This window comes from Populus trichocarpa, chromosome 15 (assembly GCF_000002775.5).
Source record: "Populus trichocarpa isolate Nisqually-1 chromosome 15, P.trichocarpa_v4.1, whole genome shotgun sequence".
Taxonomy (NCBI): Eukaryota; Viridiplantae; Streptophyta; class Magnoliopsida; order Malpighiales; family Salicaceae; genus Populus; species Populus trichocarpa.
Window position 1 is genome coordinate 7,270,169 of NC_037299.2, and position 16,847 is coordinate 7,287,015.

Genomic DNA, 16,847 nt, shown 5'->3' on the forward strand with positions numbered 1-16,847 from the left:
GCTAAATCTTAAAATTCCTTGACTTGGCTTCTTATATGGCATGAGTTTTCAACCAAATCATATAAGAGCTAACTCGATGTGAATTGGTTTATTTAATAGGTTTAAATGATATATGAATGACTAGAAAAGCATAGATCAACATATAAAAAAAACCAAGAAGATTTTTTAAAAACATATTAAGGTGATGACATATTGGATAGCCTCAGTCACACACGACTCGGTTTATGAATTTAATTAGGTTTAATAATTTTTTTTGAAAACAAATTTTTTAATTACATGATAGAAATTAGATTCTCGCAAAATTGAGCATCAATCATAAAATAGATGTTTGTTTGAGACGTGATAACCCTAAGAAAAGTATAGAAAAAACAAGTCGCAAAGTCTATTCCCTAACCAATTAAACATCGATAGATGAAATTGAGAGAAAAAAATAAAATAGTTTTTTAAATTATTATTATTGACATTAAGTAAAAGACCAAATCACCCCTGAGATGACGATTAAGCCCCCCCTGAAGTCAAGTTTTAAAAGTGATTTAAAAAAAAAAAAAAACTTAAACCCAAGCTAAGTGTTGTCTTGCATTTATAGGCATTATAGCAACTTAACTCTAAAAAAAAAGAACAAAAAAGAAAGTAATAACTTTGATCAATTAAAAAATGGTTAATCCATAATAATTGAAAGAGAGCGAGTATGAAAATCATTGTGGGAAAAACAAATGGTAAATTTAATGTTTAAACTCATATTAATTGATCTGAGCAAATCTTTTAAACCTAGGTTAATATTCTAAATTCTTAACCCATGAAATTAAAAAACCTGGGTTCAATTAAAAATTTCATTTATCAACTAGTTCAATGCTATATGATAAAATTAAAAAACAATCCTTAATTAAAAAACTAACAAAAAAAAAAGAGCAACAAAAAAAAAAGAATGAGCATCAAATATGAAAGGAAAAATTAAGGGGTGAAATTGAAAAGGAAAAAAAAAACTTCTAAAATTATATTGAATAAAAAAAATCAAAAGAATGAGAATCAAATCTAATAGACAAAAAAAATTGAAGGAGTATGCAATTGAAAACAAAAGAAAATTTGAGAAATGAATTAAAACAAAACAAATAGGTATCATGAAATCAGAGACAAAATCAAAAGAAAACGAACTTGAAGGGCTAATATGAAAATATGGAGGGCCAAGAACATATTTCTAGGAGGAAAGAGAGAAAGAAAGGAAAAAAAATTAAAAAAAAAAAGAAAAAGAATAAGGCTAGGTCATACGCCTAATCTATAGAGAAATGGCTTGCATGCGGGCCTACAAGTCCAGGCCCCAATACTCAACCTTTAAATTTTTTTAAAATGCATGGGCCGGACAACATGTCAGAATTGTATACAAGTCTCCAGATTTCAGCTACTAGTGTGGCTAGAAAAACGGGGTTAGTTTTTTATCCAAAACTCATTTTAACCAAAAACACCTAAGAAACACCCTAGGAACCTTGTTAAACCAATCTATGGCATCCAAAAACACAAAAAACCAACCCAAAATAAAAAATCTTCCAAAACTCAAATATGTTTTTTATATGTTTTCAAGGTAAAAAAAATCTAATATTAACTTTATTCATAATATGAAACCATTTCACACAAATATAGACCGTTTTGATGGCCAAAATCTTCACCAATAACAACTTTCTTTCTATAAGCCGGAATCTAGTGACTCCGTCTCTATTCTCCACTAAAAAAGGACTTAAAAATAGGAAAATAAAATTTGGTACTGAAATGTATTTTTTAAAAATTATAGGGACCGGTTACCTAATAACTTAAAAAGATGGGGTGCGAAAATGAACTTTTTAAATAAATTGCAAAGACACCACCTATTTTACCGATATTTTTCACTTTAGTCCTCTCTCTTTCAATTCAACCCTCGCCCCCCAAAAAAGATGTAATTGAATTCTAATTTTGGCTCAAAATGACTCAATTGCAAAAAAAAAAAAGTAGTTTGAGGGTCAAATTAAAATTTTTAAAAAATATTCTATTTCAATCTACAGTTATTCGTGAGAATATAATAAAAATATTTACATTGAAAATACTATACCTTTTAGCTTTATACTTAATAAATTGTAATCGCATGGATGTATTTCTTTAACCTTAGAGAAAGTGAGATTATTCATATTTATCTAATGACTCACTTTAACCATCGCAAAAACATGGGGCGGTGGTGTGTGTTCATTTCTCGAGACAGGACAGAAGTTTTTTAATAAATTCATCCGCTTCACAGGTTCTGTGTCTGGCTATGGTGGCGGAAATAACACGTGGCTGCATCTACGGTAGACGTGGAGCTTTGCATGAACAAGAGCCGCAGTGATTGACTTTAGCTGGCTTCTCGAGGTTAGTGAAAAGCCAGACTTCACTGTCGGCGCCGCTTTGAAATGCAGTCATATAATTGGCAAAGCTCGGCTTCTAGATTCGGCTCGCAACACGAAAGTAGTTGTAGCGTTTACACGTGGCTTAGTTGAGCTTAACCTTTTTTTTATTTAATTATATCGATTTATTTAGAGTGTGTTTGTTATTTAGGTAACTTTTGTGATTGTAATTTAAAAAAGTAAGTTTAAAAAAGTATAGTTAGCTCAGGGTAGTTGAATTTAAATACGTATTTGGTAAAAATTGTGGTTGAAGTTTATGTACAGCAAAAAACATGTATATAATGTTTGGTAGTTGTGTGATTGTGGTTGCTTTTCAAAGTGATTTTTACTTGAAAATACATTAAAATAATGTATTTTTATTTTTAAAAAATTATTTTTGATATCAGCTCATCAAAATGATCTAAAAACACCAAAAAATATTAATTTGAAGCAAATAAAAAAATTAAAAAATTTTAATTTTTTTCAAAAGTGCTTTTGAAACGCAAAAACAAACAGTGTTTTACGAAACTCAGTTACAAAAGCATGTAAAAACTTCTTTATAAAAACTGCGCTTCAAACTCAATTTTTAGTGGGTCCTACAATATAAAATGCAGTTTTAACAATTACCAAACACCTTGCTGTGTTTTTTGCACTGCAAACACAAAAGCAGGTGCAAAACAAACGCAACCTAAGGTTTAATAAAATTGCAGGTTTTTTTTTGGTGAAATATGTAAAATGTTATCATTGAAGATGTTTTTCAATTTTTATCTGGAAAAATATTTTATATATAAAACATTTCTTAATGATGATGAGATATGATTATGATGATGGTAAAAAAAAAGTAGTGGTGGATGAGGAGGTAGTGGTGGTGATTATAAGATGGAGGTGATGGAAAAGATGGTGATGAGATGATGATAATAATAATGATGATGATAATCGTGATGGAGAAAGTGGTGAAAGAGAATGTTGTTGTGAAAGAAGAGATTGCTATGATGGAAATGAGATGAAGTTGATGATAAAGAAGATAGTGAAAGAAGAAGTGGTAATGGAGAAGAAAATAATGATGGTTATGGTAGTGATGATAAGATGTAGATGGTAGATAAAATAATTGAATAACATTGTAAGAGCCTATTTGTTTTTATTTTCAAATGTATTTTTGAAAAAAAAATTAAATTTTTTTTTGCTTCAAATTAATTGTTTCTTGATATTTTAAGATTATTTTGATGTATTGATGTCAAAAATAAATTTTAAAAAATAAAAAAATTATTTTAATACATTTCTAAATGAAAAAAATATTTTTAAAAAACAATCATTATTATAACATCAGCTCTATATAAATTATTATTTATAAAATACTTTACAGGATTTTATGTGTAAATTTTTTTTTGCAGTAAATAAATAAAATTTTATAATTAACTATAAAGTATTTTATCAAAAATAAACATAAAAAACAAACAAATATAAAAATATTTTTTTATAAGATATTTCACAAAACAAACTAACCTTTTAATAGAATTTGAAAAAAGAGATGATGAGAGACAAGTTAGGTTAGGACTTGGCCACTTGGGACAGGCAATTCTTTCTTTTTCTCGAAGAAGGGACCACGAAAATGTTGTTAACGTAAAAGTGGGGCCCTCGTTCGAGCAAATCTAAAGTGGGGCCCATTAAAGAAAGGACGAAACGTTATTCCTATAATTGAAACCCAAAAGATACCTGCATCCAAGTTGTCTTGTAGTCAACCTAAGATTTTATTTTTTTTTGTCTAAACCAATTTCGCATCTTTATTTGCTAAATGCTTACTAGTCATTTTTCAGCCTTAGCTCGATTAGTATTCTTTACGTCGGAGAGGCTGAAACAAAATGGTAATTTCTTTTTTTTTTAAAATGTAGCAGTTGGATATTGATGGTCTATATAACATTTAATAAAAAAAGAATTAATTTGATTTAATTTTGATGTATGAAAAATGATTTTTTTATCAAAGAAATTAGCAAAATAGAGAGAAAATAATAGTTTTTTAAAATCTTGGTATAATATAGAAGAAGAAAAATTGTTGATTTCATCTACTTTTATCATGATCAAATGATGCAAATGTAGAGCACGGTTTCCAAGCAGAAACGGCTCCTTGAATCATTGAGGATAGAGACATATTCGGCTGTTAGAATTTTTATTTATTGATTTCAAAATTTTGTTGCTAAGTTGTTGTTAAATTCTTTCCTAATTTATTTTTGTAAGATTTTTTTTGATATGTTAGCAATTTTTTTCTAGTTTATTTCCTGAATTATAGCATCATATGTAATCTTTTAAAAGTGATAGTGATAGAAAAAAAAGGTAGTTATCAATTTTTCTTGAATGATGAATTCGAGAATTGAGAGTCCATTGATATTGATAGAGAGACTATGTTTTGTATTGCTTTTCCTCTTAACATTTGATGAGAGGTTGGCTTTAGAGGTTTGCACCAATTTTGGTATCAGAGCAAGGTTTCTTTCCTCAAGGAATTCAGTGTCTCATGCATGTAACCCGTAGTGGTAATTCTTACAATATATCAAATAACCAAAACCCAAACACTGACATACCTCAACTACAAGCACAGATCACCCAACTCACATCTGTCCTAGAACAAATTAATCATAGGATAGATGTAACGGATGAACGTCGAGCTCAAGATGAGTTTGGACTTCACAATAGGCGGGTGTGTGGGCCTCCTCTAGAAAATGAAATAGATGGTAGTGAAGGGACGAAGATGATGAAGAATACAAGGAGAGGAACAAGGGATTTGGTGATCGTAGAGCTCATTTTGAGCGAAATGGCCATGAATTTCCCAGGGGACAAAAAGGGCGTGACTTCAACCATCACCCTTTTGATGAACTGACCAGGGGAATGAAGGTAGATGTCCCAGGTATTTTTAGGAAGTTGGACTCTAATGTTTTTGAAGATTGGTTAATGGCCATTGAGGATTATTTTGATTGGTTCTCTTTGTCCGAGGATAGAAAAGTTTGTTATATCCATATGAAATTAAAAGGACATGCACGAGCTTGATAGGGGTAGCATGGAAGAATAATTACGTCGTACTCAACGTGAGCTAGAGTCTAATTGGGAGGAAATGAAAGAGCGGTTGAAGGAGAAATATTTGCCTATTGATTATGAGCAAATGATGTTTGAAGAGATGCTACAACTGAGGCAAGGGATGTTGATTGTTGATCAGTATACGAATTGTTTCCATGTATTAACTATTCGTAGCAAGGTGGTGGAAAACGAGCAACAAACCTTAGCTGGTTACCGCACGAGCTTATGTAATGAGATGTGAAAAGAGATGTTGATTGCACAACACCTAAATGTTAACAAAGCTTATCAATTTTCCTTACGAGTCGAAAGGCAACTAGGGCTCTCAAGCAAGAGACAAATGGCATTTATGGATCCTAGGCAGGAATGAGCTCTAACCCAATTATTCCAAAAACCACTTTTGCTTACTGATCCAGGTAGAAACACCGTGGTAGGAGACCAAAGAGGAAAGGCCAAGCTTACAGGTGACGGACCACGGTGCTATAAGTGTAAAGGGTTTAGACACTTTGTTGTAGTGTGTCCCGCGAGAGAAATATTTTTGGCATTTGTGTGTAAAAAAGAAATTAGAATGCTTGATGCAGTTGAGGGAGTTAAGGAAGAAAGTGATGGCAAAGATGTAGAGCACTTCGGAGCAACCGACCTACCTAGCTGTGTGATCCATAGAGTTTTGACTGGCACTAAGAAAAAGGTCCAAGGTGATTCTGATTAGAGGCGCACCAACATTTTTCATACTCGTATGGAGTATGGTGGTCGCACATTGAATGTCATAATTGAAAACAAGAGTTGAATGAATGTAATTTCTAGTGATCCGGTAAAGTGTTTAGGTTTGAAAGTTAAAAAACATCGTACTCCTAATCGAGTAAGTTGGGTTAATAAAGAAAACCCATCTTGGTCAAGCATCGTTTCTTAGTGAGGTTTGTGTTAGGAAAAAAACTACTCGGATGAGGTATGGTGTGATGTGGTTTACATAACCGTCTGCCATTTATTATTGGGTTGAACTTGGCTTTATGATAGAAAGGTGTTGTACGGTGGGTATGGCAATTCTTACTCATTTAAATTTAACGACAAGAAATTCATTACAAACCCTTTGCAAATTTTTGAATTTGAAGCACAAAAAAAAAGTAGAAGTTATTCCAGTGCTAACCATTCAGCAGTTCACTCAAGCTCTAAAAGAAGACAAACTAATGTTATTGGTAATGAACCAATAGGTTAAACAAGATGATGGTATTATTTTACAAAGATGCTAGAGAAATTCCAGGAAATTATGCCTGATGAGATGCTGAAGCAGCTACCACCAATGCGAGAGGTGCAACATGCCATTGATCTAGTCCAAGGTTCTTCTATGTTGAACTTACCCCATTATCGTATGGGCCCCATGGAAAATGAAGAACTCAACCGACAAATTCAACAATTGCTTGACAGTGGCTTCATCCAAGAAAGTATTAGCCCTTATGTCGTGCCAGTTCTACTTACACCCAAGAAGGATAATACTTGGAGGATGCGCATCGATAGCCAAACAATTAACAAAATAATGGTGAAGTATAGATCTCTTATCCCCTGGCTTGACGACATGCTAGATTTATTAAGTGGCACATCAATCTTTACAAAAATTGATCTTCATAACAGGTATCATCAAATTCGAATCCATCCCGGGGATGAGTGGAAGATGACATTCAAGCCCAAGTTGTTATCGCCTCTACCTATGCTACTAAGGTTGTCAAATGTTTCAAACCCAATAAAGATCTCTTTTATTTGCATGGATCACATTAAATAAAGTTTGTTCATCCTGTGTTGAAGTCTTGAAACTTGCCTTAACCCAAATATCTTGAATAAACTCATTAAATGCATCTTTATTGTTTTTGGCCCTTGACCTTGTAACTAGTCCAATCGGCACCTCTAATGAATCATTTGATGATGCTTGTTGATTCTCGTCGAAACCCAAACGAATTTCCTAAACTTGGGTTACTCTCCTAAACTCACAACCTGTTAAATCCTAGACTCAGACTCAATCAAGAAGCTCAATTCCCAACCAATTTAATGTTGAAGGATGAAACCAGAAAAAAAATATCAATCAATAGAATGGGGATCAAATCTAATAAGAAAAAAACTAGAGGATGAGACCGTAAAAAAAAAATCAATTTTAAAAATCATCTCAAATAAAACAAGTAACAATTAAAAGAATGAGGATCAAATTTAACATATAAAAAATTAGAGGATAAAATTGAAGAAAAATAATTTTATAAATTATTCCATATAAAATAAATAATAAAGAAAATAGGGATCAAATATAAAGAAAAAACAAATTGAAGGGCTGCTTTTAAAATTTGAAGGGTCATACATGTAAACAGAAGAGAGAGAAAAGAAAAGAAAAAATCATCAACACCAAAACAAAGGTTTGATGATCACACACATCGTCGAGGGATGGAGGGGTCTTCTAAGCAATTGGAACGCCACCCTGAAAGTTGGGGTTTGGCCGTCAGGCGATGCTGCATGTACGTCTAAAAAGCACAACCATGAAACATGCGTCAAACACTTTTTCAAATAATATTTATATTTATTAAATTACCAAATCTCCCCTTAGTAAACCTAATTATAACAAAAAAAAAATGCTCCTAAATGTAAGTTAAAGAAACTTTGGTTTTAAGAGTAATTTAGTCATTTGATTGTATTTTAAAAAACCAAAAGATGAAAATGCCATTATATGTCAGTTTGAATTTGTTTTTACTTTTAAAAGTAATTTAGTTATTTCACTATGCTTTAGAAATGTTAAAAGATTGATTTGTCCTCGGTTAATATGATAATGACTAATAAACCTATGCAAAAAGACTATTTTACCCTCATTAGCTAATTATATGGGTTTTTTTTTTCTAGAAGGATAAAATAATCATTTCACCATTTTAATCCTGCAAACCCCCAAGCCTAAAATTTTTAGTATTAATAAAAAATTATTAACCTAGGAATAAAATGAGTTAATTAGGAAATAAATATGGAGATAATGAATAGATTGAAATGAGTTCTTAAAGATTTAAAACTTCATGTATGTTATTTTAAAAGTAGACCGAGATGGGATGTGAACCTTGGATAAATTCTATTAGAATAGTGACATAAAAATTATGTTAAGTAAATTGAATATTCATACTAGAAGGATGATAATATATTTTGGAAAATTAAAATAAAATGGTTATGTGCTAATTTTGAAAATAAGAATACAAAAAATGGCCAAAAATAAAAAATACAGAAACATTAATAAAAATTAAATGGAAGTGATCCATGAGGAACGAAAGGTATTGTGATATAATTCAATAAAATTAAAAATAACGCAGCTTAAATTCGGTATAAATAGGTGATGAAATCTAAGAAATATTACCCATGAAACATAAAATGGTGTAAAGGAGGGACATAGTAGAAATTAACAAAATCCATATATAAATATAGGTGTGTGTCCGACCATTGCAAAGAAAAAAAAGGGTGATGGAGATAGTTCTTCATTTATCTTAAGCTTAATCATTTTAAAACCTAAGGCAAACTAAAGATTGGAGGGAAAAGTATGAGATTGTGTTAGTATAAACACTTAATCACTTAAAATTAGAAAGATTTAGTGAAGAGAAAGTAAGGATTTAGAGAGAGGAAGTTAGGGTGATGAAGGGAAAAAAGGAGAAAGTTTGGAGAAAGTTTGACTAGTTAGCTTTCGAATTATATATTATTGCTTGATAAAGTGTTTTAAGCTTATTTGAACAAGTAATTAATAAGTTTAATTGAATTTTAAATTCTTGGATTTAGTGTTCCTATGTGAAATTAGAGGTTTCATGAAATGGTTATAGGGTGATGTTGTTAAAATGGAATAGCATTGAAATGGCTTAAGATAAAAATAACTAAAATAAAAGGAGAAAAGGAGGGTGAAAGAAACTTGATTCATCTTGGGATTTATCCTTTAATTTCTTGTTTTTAGGATGTAATAAATTCTATTAATAAGTTGTTTTAATTTGTTTTGTGTTTTTTCTTAAATGGTTGAGTTGCTAGAGTATTTGGTAGAGGTTTATGGTTTATGAAGTTGGATATGGAATTGTGTTTTGATGATGAAATGATGATATTTAATATAGGTGATGAATGGAAAATGGGTTAGTAGAGAGAGCTTTCATTTTAGAGAATGAATTTGATGAGGTTAATTGTTGCGATGTCGCGGTCGCACAAATTATTTACCATAACTTAAATAAACAAGATAGTATAGAGCAAGTAAGGGGTCGATCCCACGATGAAGGTTTAGTTTAGATTTTTATGCTATATGATATGCAACAGGAGGGGTTTTGAAGTTATTTATGCTATGTTATATTAAACATAAAGAAACAATCAATGCTAAATCAAAGAAAACTGAAATTTATCAAGAAAACAAATATTGGTCACAAGTAAACGTCCACCTACAAAAATTAAAACTGATCATAGAAACGAAACGTCAATTTATACTCTGAATATTTATTTTTTGTTACTTTGATTAGTTAACAGATCCGTTGTATAACTAATCCTAACCATCAAACAACAACAGTGTCTACCGCACTAGTAATTTAATTCAATGGCAGCCTTAAAAACTAGATAAATTGATTAATCTAGACAACATAACTGTCCGCAGTTCATGTTTAATTTGTTCGAATGTTCTCCTTAAGATTAATAACATAGATTCGCCACAATTATTAAACTTAGTTGTTTCATAAGTTTATATACGACAACGCTAGTTTTGATAACAAACTTAGGCAATAGATTGTTCACAATAATAACTTAGAGTCTGCTCTAGCAATTAAAAGAAACAATCATAGGTAATAAGCATAGGGGAACAAACATATTCATTCATCATATAAATTGAAAAGAAAAGGTAAAATAAATCTCACAGTTCTTGAAATCCGAAGGTTTCTGTGTCCTTGCAACCAAGAAAAAGAGTTTAGCCTTGCATATCTATTAACAACTAATCGATAAGAAAGAAGAATGCATGATTTTGGGTTTTTTAGAGGAAGGTGCATTTTCTCTCTCTTAGCTGGCCGCCCCCTTTCCTTTCTCTTTTTCTTTTTATATCCTAGGAAACCCTAATCCCTTTTCTACAAAAATAGTCCTTTCCTAAATAAACATTTTACATTTAGAGGAATAGCCTTGTATAAAATCTTCAAGCTTTGACTTTTGAATTAGGGGAGTTAAATTGCCGAAATAAAGACTTGGATGTTGGTTTGGATGCTTTGGGATATAATTTGGACTTGTTTCTTCACAAAACCTATCTGCTGGCAGAATTTCTTAGAAAACTCATCTCTCTCATATGAGCTATTTTTCTATTGTAATTTGGTAGGCTGATAAGTCTTCGAGTCAAGAATCCAACAAAAATGAGTTTGCATCAAATGGACTTATGTAGCTCAAGATATTCAAGTCGGAATGGTCGGAGGTCAACATTGGCAAAATGCAAGATTTGACTTTGAAGGCTGTGATTTCCATGCTTTTTTTTCTTGCCATATATGTATAGAAAGGTATGGATGTTAGCTTTCTAATGCCACTAGGATTACTTCATTTCGACTTTTAGAGCTGAAGCTCTACACAAAACATCGATCGGAGGTCAAATTTGTCAATTATCTCCAATTTACTTATTTTTTAATCTTACATCCAAAAGTGCCTTCAAAACATAAAACAAAGAATATCAAGGTATTTTATATATAAAACATGGGCAAAATACTAGGTAAATGTGGGTAAAACTATCAAATAATATGATTGCATCAATAATGGGTTTAAGATTTATGTTAAATGATGACATATGAATGTGTTATGTGTTATGGTTGCTAAAAACAATAGAAAAATACAATGGAAAAAATAGATGTTAAACTTAGAAATAAAAAACTAGACAGCTTGTCTCTCAGTTTCTCCACTAATATTAGGACCCTAAGATGATAGAATTTAAGATAATTTCAATTATAAAAGTTATAGACATGGATGTTACCTTTCGAACGCAACTTACCTTGCATAAATTAGAGTGACAAAACACTAGATATGAGATAAACACCGAAGAAGAGTCTAAACTGAAATCAGTAGTACAATTTTTTGTGCTACTGTAATTTGTGAATTTTGGTATATAGATGGCAAAACTGGGTTTAGTCATTTTCATAAAAGTTGTAGACCTATGTTTTAACATTTAAAAGAAAAAAACCACATATAAGAATGAGTTCTATAACTTTAGTTATAATCAAAATATTGAACAATGTTATAAATTAATTATGTTGAACCACCTAACATTTGTAAATTGTTAACTCTTGTTTGTTTGGAGTTGTTCTTAGTTAAAAATATTGAATTATTGAAGGAATGGAAGTGGAAAGTGTGTGTATGTATAGACAAAGCTTGAAATTAATAAAGTGTACTTATTGGTACAAGTGAGACCGTGAGCACCAAACAGCAGTAGGGGACGACTAGCAGAGCACAGATTTCAGGTAGATGTTTGGTACATTAGACAATTATTTTAAAGTCTCTTATAAATTCTTGATTAAGGTTCTTGTAAAATGTACATCAAAATTTCTATTATTCATGTTTATTATATGAATATTAGTTGAACTAATTTCCTGGTTTAACTAGTGCCTTGTGAATGAGCTATTGGTTGGACCAACTTCCTGGTGCTAAGACTAGCACCTTGAGAATGAGCGATTGATAGAATCAGTTTCCTAGTTTGGGATTGGTGCCCTGTTAGATGGGCAATTATGAAAATTTGGTTAACGAAATTAGAACCCTAGATAATGGGCTATTTAAAAAAAGAAAAAAAGAAATTGATAGTGTGTTATATAATTTCTTAAATTGTTTAATTAATGGTGCTTTTATAAATTAATGTGCAGGTTCATCTCAACATTGTATCTCCTAGTTGATGAATTAGTATCTCTTTTATATATCTACTTGGTGTAATAAGTTAATAGAGAAATTCCTTTTTGATTTGTATTTAACATTAATTTTGATTTGTATATATAAATTTATGTAGTACTTTATTTTATTATGTAATAGATTTATGTTATTATCTAAGTTATATGATGCATGAACCCAATTGTTGCAAGTGATTAATTATTTGTTTCTTTAATTAAATTGTATGAAATTTTCTTAAATTTTATTAAATTAAAGTGTGTAAAAGCATTAGTTAAATGATGATTGTTTAAGTCCAGGATGTTGGACTATGGATTTAATATATTATTAATGACAAACGAAACGATATTGGTGATATCTTGGTATCACTCATATAAAAAAAAAATCCTAGGATTTTCTTATTATTATTCTAGAATCCATGTGAAAATTATTTTAAAACTTGGGGTTGTTACATATATGTTTTGAGAAATTAAGTTAATAGACTTACATGAAGAATAACATAAGTTCTGGCTATAAAAAAAATAAAAGATGTTTATTTTATGACATGGAATGTACTATGACGAAAATTGTTATACTGGAACTTAGTTATAGTTCCCGAGTTTATAAGAATAGATATTGATGAATTAGTCATGTTTTGACAGGGGACACCTTAGCGGCAAGACTATAAAGTGAAATAGATGCTGAGACATCACATACAATAGGTAGGTGTCCTAAACCTTAATATTTTATTTGAATCGCTTAAAATATTTTATCTGCAATTATCTTTAATGTACAAATCATGAGTGAAGTATAAAACGATAAAAAAGGTGGAAGAAAAGGAAATGAATATGAATTTGATTAGCTGTCTAAGGTGATTTAAGAGCTAATGATATGAATGTGATTTATTGATATCGACATCAATGTTGATATTTACTTGAATTTAATTAGCCGTTCTAAGTTATGAAGTTAATGAGTACATTGACATTGGCATTAACAAAATGGACAAAAAACAATACTAATGAACTTGATTAGCTAATGATACCAATAAGTATCAGCATTTCTTAAACTTGATTAATCATTCCTAGTTTGGGAGACTAATAGTACCAATGTAACTCATTGAGATTAATCGTTCCTAGTTTCAGAGACTAATGATACCAATGAGTTATATTGATATTGAGATTTCTTAAACTTGATTAGTCATTCCTGGTTTGGGAGACTAATAATATTAATAAGTTATATTGATATAAACATTTCTTAAACTTGATTAGTCATTCCAGGTTTGAGAGACTAATGATGTCAATAAAGTTTATTGGTATCAATATTTATATAAAATATATAAGTGAAAAATCAAAACATTGTTGTTTTGATAAAAAAAAAATATTAAATATTTTTCATTGACTCAAATTAGGTTATAAATTGAGGGATGAAACAATTATATAAAATAACGTTAAATGTATTATGCTTGTTACCTTGGAATCATTTGCCAACGAGGCCAACAACCTTCTTCCATAAAAAAAAATGGCAAATTAGAATTTGGTCCAAAAACACCAAATATCGAATTAAACCATGGATTGGTAGTCTTGACCTAAAAGAAAGTAAAAACTCTAATTAAAGAAAACCTTCAAAAAATTCAAAAAAGGCAGCAAAACAAAATCCCGAGTCCACAATATCCCACGAATCCCACACGCACATGTTCCCCTTGGTGGGCCCGGAACCATCGGACTTGAAAGCCATAGTTTAAATATAGTTAATTGTTAGAAGTGGCAAATCCACAAATTTCCCCACAGAAACCAAAAATAAAAAAGGAAAAAAAAGAAAAGGACAGAGGCCCCGTGATGTGGGGTCCATTAAACCTCCTCCGCTCTACACGCTGCCCTCTCACTACCTTCTCCTTAATAATAATTTTAATCGAATTTCTTTCTTCTACTGCTATATATACCCTTCTCATTTCTCTTTACTTCTCGTCCCGCTTCCCGTATATTCTCTCTCTAGAAACCTTCTTGCCGGCCAAACACTCCCGTATTTTCTCTCTCTAGACACGTCTCTTCTGTCCTCTTCTCTTCAGATTTTTATTGCAATAACCAAACTCTACGTTGTCCTACTTGTGGCATAATCCTTCCTCTTCTAGATTTTCGATTTCTTTGTCTCCCTTCCTAGACATAGTTTAAGACCTTATTATGGATCAAGAAAACAGAAAGAAACGAACCCGGGATGAGTTGGGCGTCTCGAGTTCCGAATCTCCCGAGGTTAAACTAGCTCGGGTTGACTCGGAGGCTAACTCGCCCCTTCTGGAACCTGACCGAGATGAACTGGTTGAGGTACGTGAAGATTTGCTCAGCATCTTTGATGATTCGGATGAGCCAGTCGTTCAGGGGCTGGAATCGGTTATAAAAAGTTTTGAAGAGGAGATTCACGTAGGGGTTCCGGTGCCGGATATGTCGTCAGATTCTGGTGGTTCCCAAACGGACCTTGGTTACCTCCTAGAGGCCTCGGATGACGAGCTTGGCTTGCCGCCGACGTTTGCTGTTGGCGAGGAGAAAGACACCGCCGCTGTCGCCGTTTTGCCAGCGGAGGAGGAGGGACCTGGAGCTGTTGGTTTTGTTGAGATGCTACGGTTTGAGGATGAGATACCGAGTTATGACTCATTTGAGTTTGGGCTCGTTGGTAACACGGAAGGAAATCATAATTATTGTGATAATAACGGAGATTTTGTGGCGTTAGGTGGGTTGTTTGATTATTCGGACGAGAACTCGGTACCGGCCGATATTTCGGGATTGCTGTGGCAGCCCGAGTTATCGGCTTTGTGAAAATATCTAAAAAGAATGGAGAATAAAACGTTTCGGGCAACCCGGAGTTTGTAGGGTAACCGTACGTTTCAGTAGGAAAGAAGTGTGTTCATATATTATGATGATGTTTAGGCTGTAAATTTTGGAAAGAAAGAAGTAATCAAGGAAGAAAAATAGGTGTTGATTATGAATTAATTTTTTCAGATTTTTTGTATTTTTAATATTAAAGTATTAAAAAATATTAATTTAAAGTAAAACCGATTGATTGGATCGCAAATTTTTATGGCTGCTCGTAACCTATGGTTTCAAACGTCACCTAATAACATTAGCGCCTCGAAAAGAGGGATGCGAAAAACAATGGCTGCTCGAATCAATGGACCAACAAATTGAACCGTTGAACTATAGTTCTTTTAAGATGCGAAATAGTATTGTATTACCAAACCAAGAACCGACTTGTTGCTTATAACGAGCCAGGAACACATAGAAGCTTAAATCAAGAGTAAGAGAAATCCTCCCTAATGTTTTATTTATGAAATCAATGGATTTTTTTAACTTACAAACTAAAGAAAAAATTTATAGTTCAACAAAATAAATCTTACTGCAATACTACGATCAAATTAAAACCCAAATATAAATTAGTTTAAAAGTATTTTTAAAATAAAATAATAAAGTTCAAGTGTTAATAAATAAAGCTCAATTTGTACAGTAACTTCTAGGCCATATCAGAAGGTTTTTTCAAAGTTTGATCGTTATGAAATTTTAACCATGTAAGAAACAGAACCTTTAAAATCTTCTGGAAAAATTTCTGTATGATCCAATGATTGGATTTAAAGTTATGACCATTAACATACATTTGTGTAACCAAGCTCTAGTACATGTTAATCGGCCCTATATTTGCTTGGATTACATTGATCAAGGCTTGATCCTCCTTTGAACTCAACTTCATGCTTGAAGCCACCTTAGAAAGAATTCTCAAAGCTTTCTCGGTCCAGCTATCATGAATCAACCCATTAAATGCCTCTTTGATCCTCTTTGATCCTCTTGTCTCTTTCCATTGTAATTGATCCAATCGACACATACATTGGATCCTATGAAGTTGCTTGTTGATTCTTATCATTCTCCTTATACTTAAAAGAATTTGACCTCGAATCATTACCTACATCAAAAGGACATATTAGAAAGATTGAATACAACACTAACATTATACATACTTGAAAGTTCAAACTTATATACATTGTTATTAATCTATTCAGGACTACCAAAATTCTAGCAGTCTCCCTCATATTGGGGGATCCCAAATTATCAACCTGTTTCACTTGTATTCACATTCTTAATTTCCAATCCAATCATCTTGGATCTCAGTCATATCAATTGTACTCATCACATTACATTAATTCATATGATATTACATAGTAGCAATTATGAAAGTTTTAAAAGAAAATAAAAACCATCATATATATATGATTTTATAGGAATACAAATGTAAAGAGGAACAATTATATTCGTGTATCAATAATCCAAAGTTCAACGAATACATACAATCCCAAAATATGCATAACATACTTAGTTTATATTAACAAAAGTGAGATAAGGTAAGATTACACTTGGTGCGAGTGAGAAGGTCCTAAAAAGTACAACATTCAAATATAATCATTTAAATAACTAATAATAACTAATACACTGAAAAGTATTACTAAATCTTTTTCTATCCTTTGTTTCAACTCGAAGATAAAACATTTCTTATCATACATTGATTCTTTTTTATTTATTTAAC

At 31.5% G+C, this 16,847-nt stretch overlaps 1 protein-coding gene across 1 annotated transcript; it reads left to right on the forward strand.

Annotated features, from left to right (window-relative positions):
• The first annotated feature begins 14,227 nt into the window (after positions 1–14,227).
• LOC18105706 (uncharacterized) lies at positions 14,228–15,276 on the forward strand. The gene has a single exon (XM_006374300.3). It carries the CDS (start codon positions 14,465–14,467, stop codon positions 15,092–15,094), a length of 630 nt encoding a protein of 209 aa, XP_006374362.1. The 5' UTR covers positions 14,228–14,464; the 3' UTR covers positions 15,095–15,276.
• Positions 15,277–16,847: the final 1,571 nt, after the last annotated feature.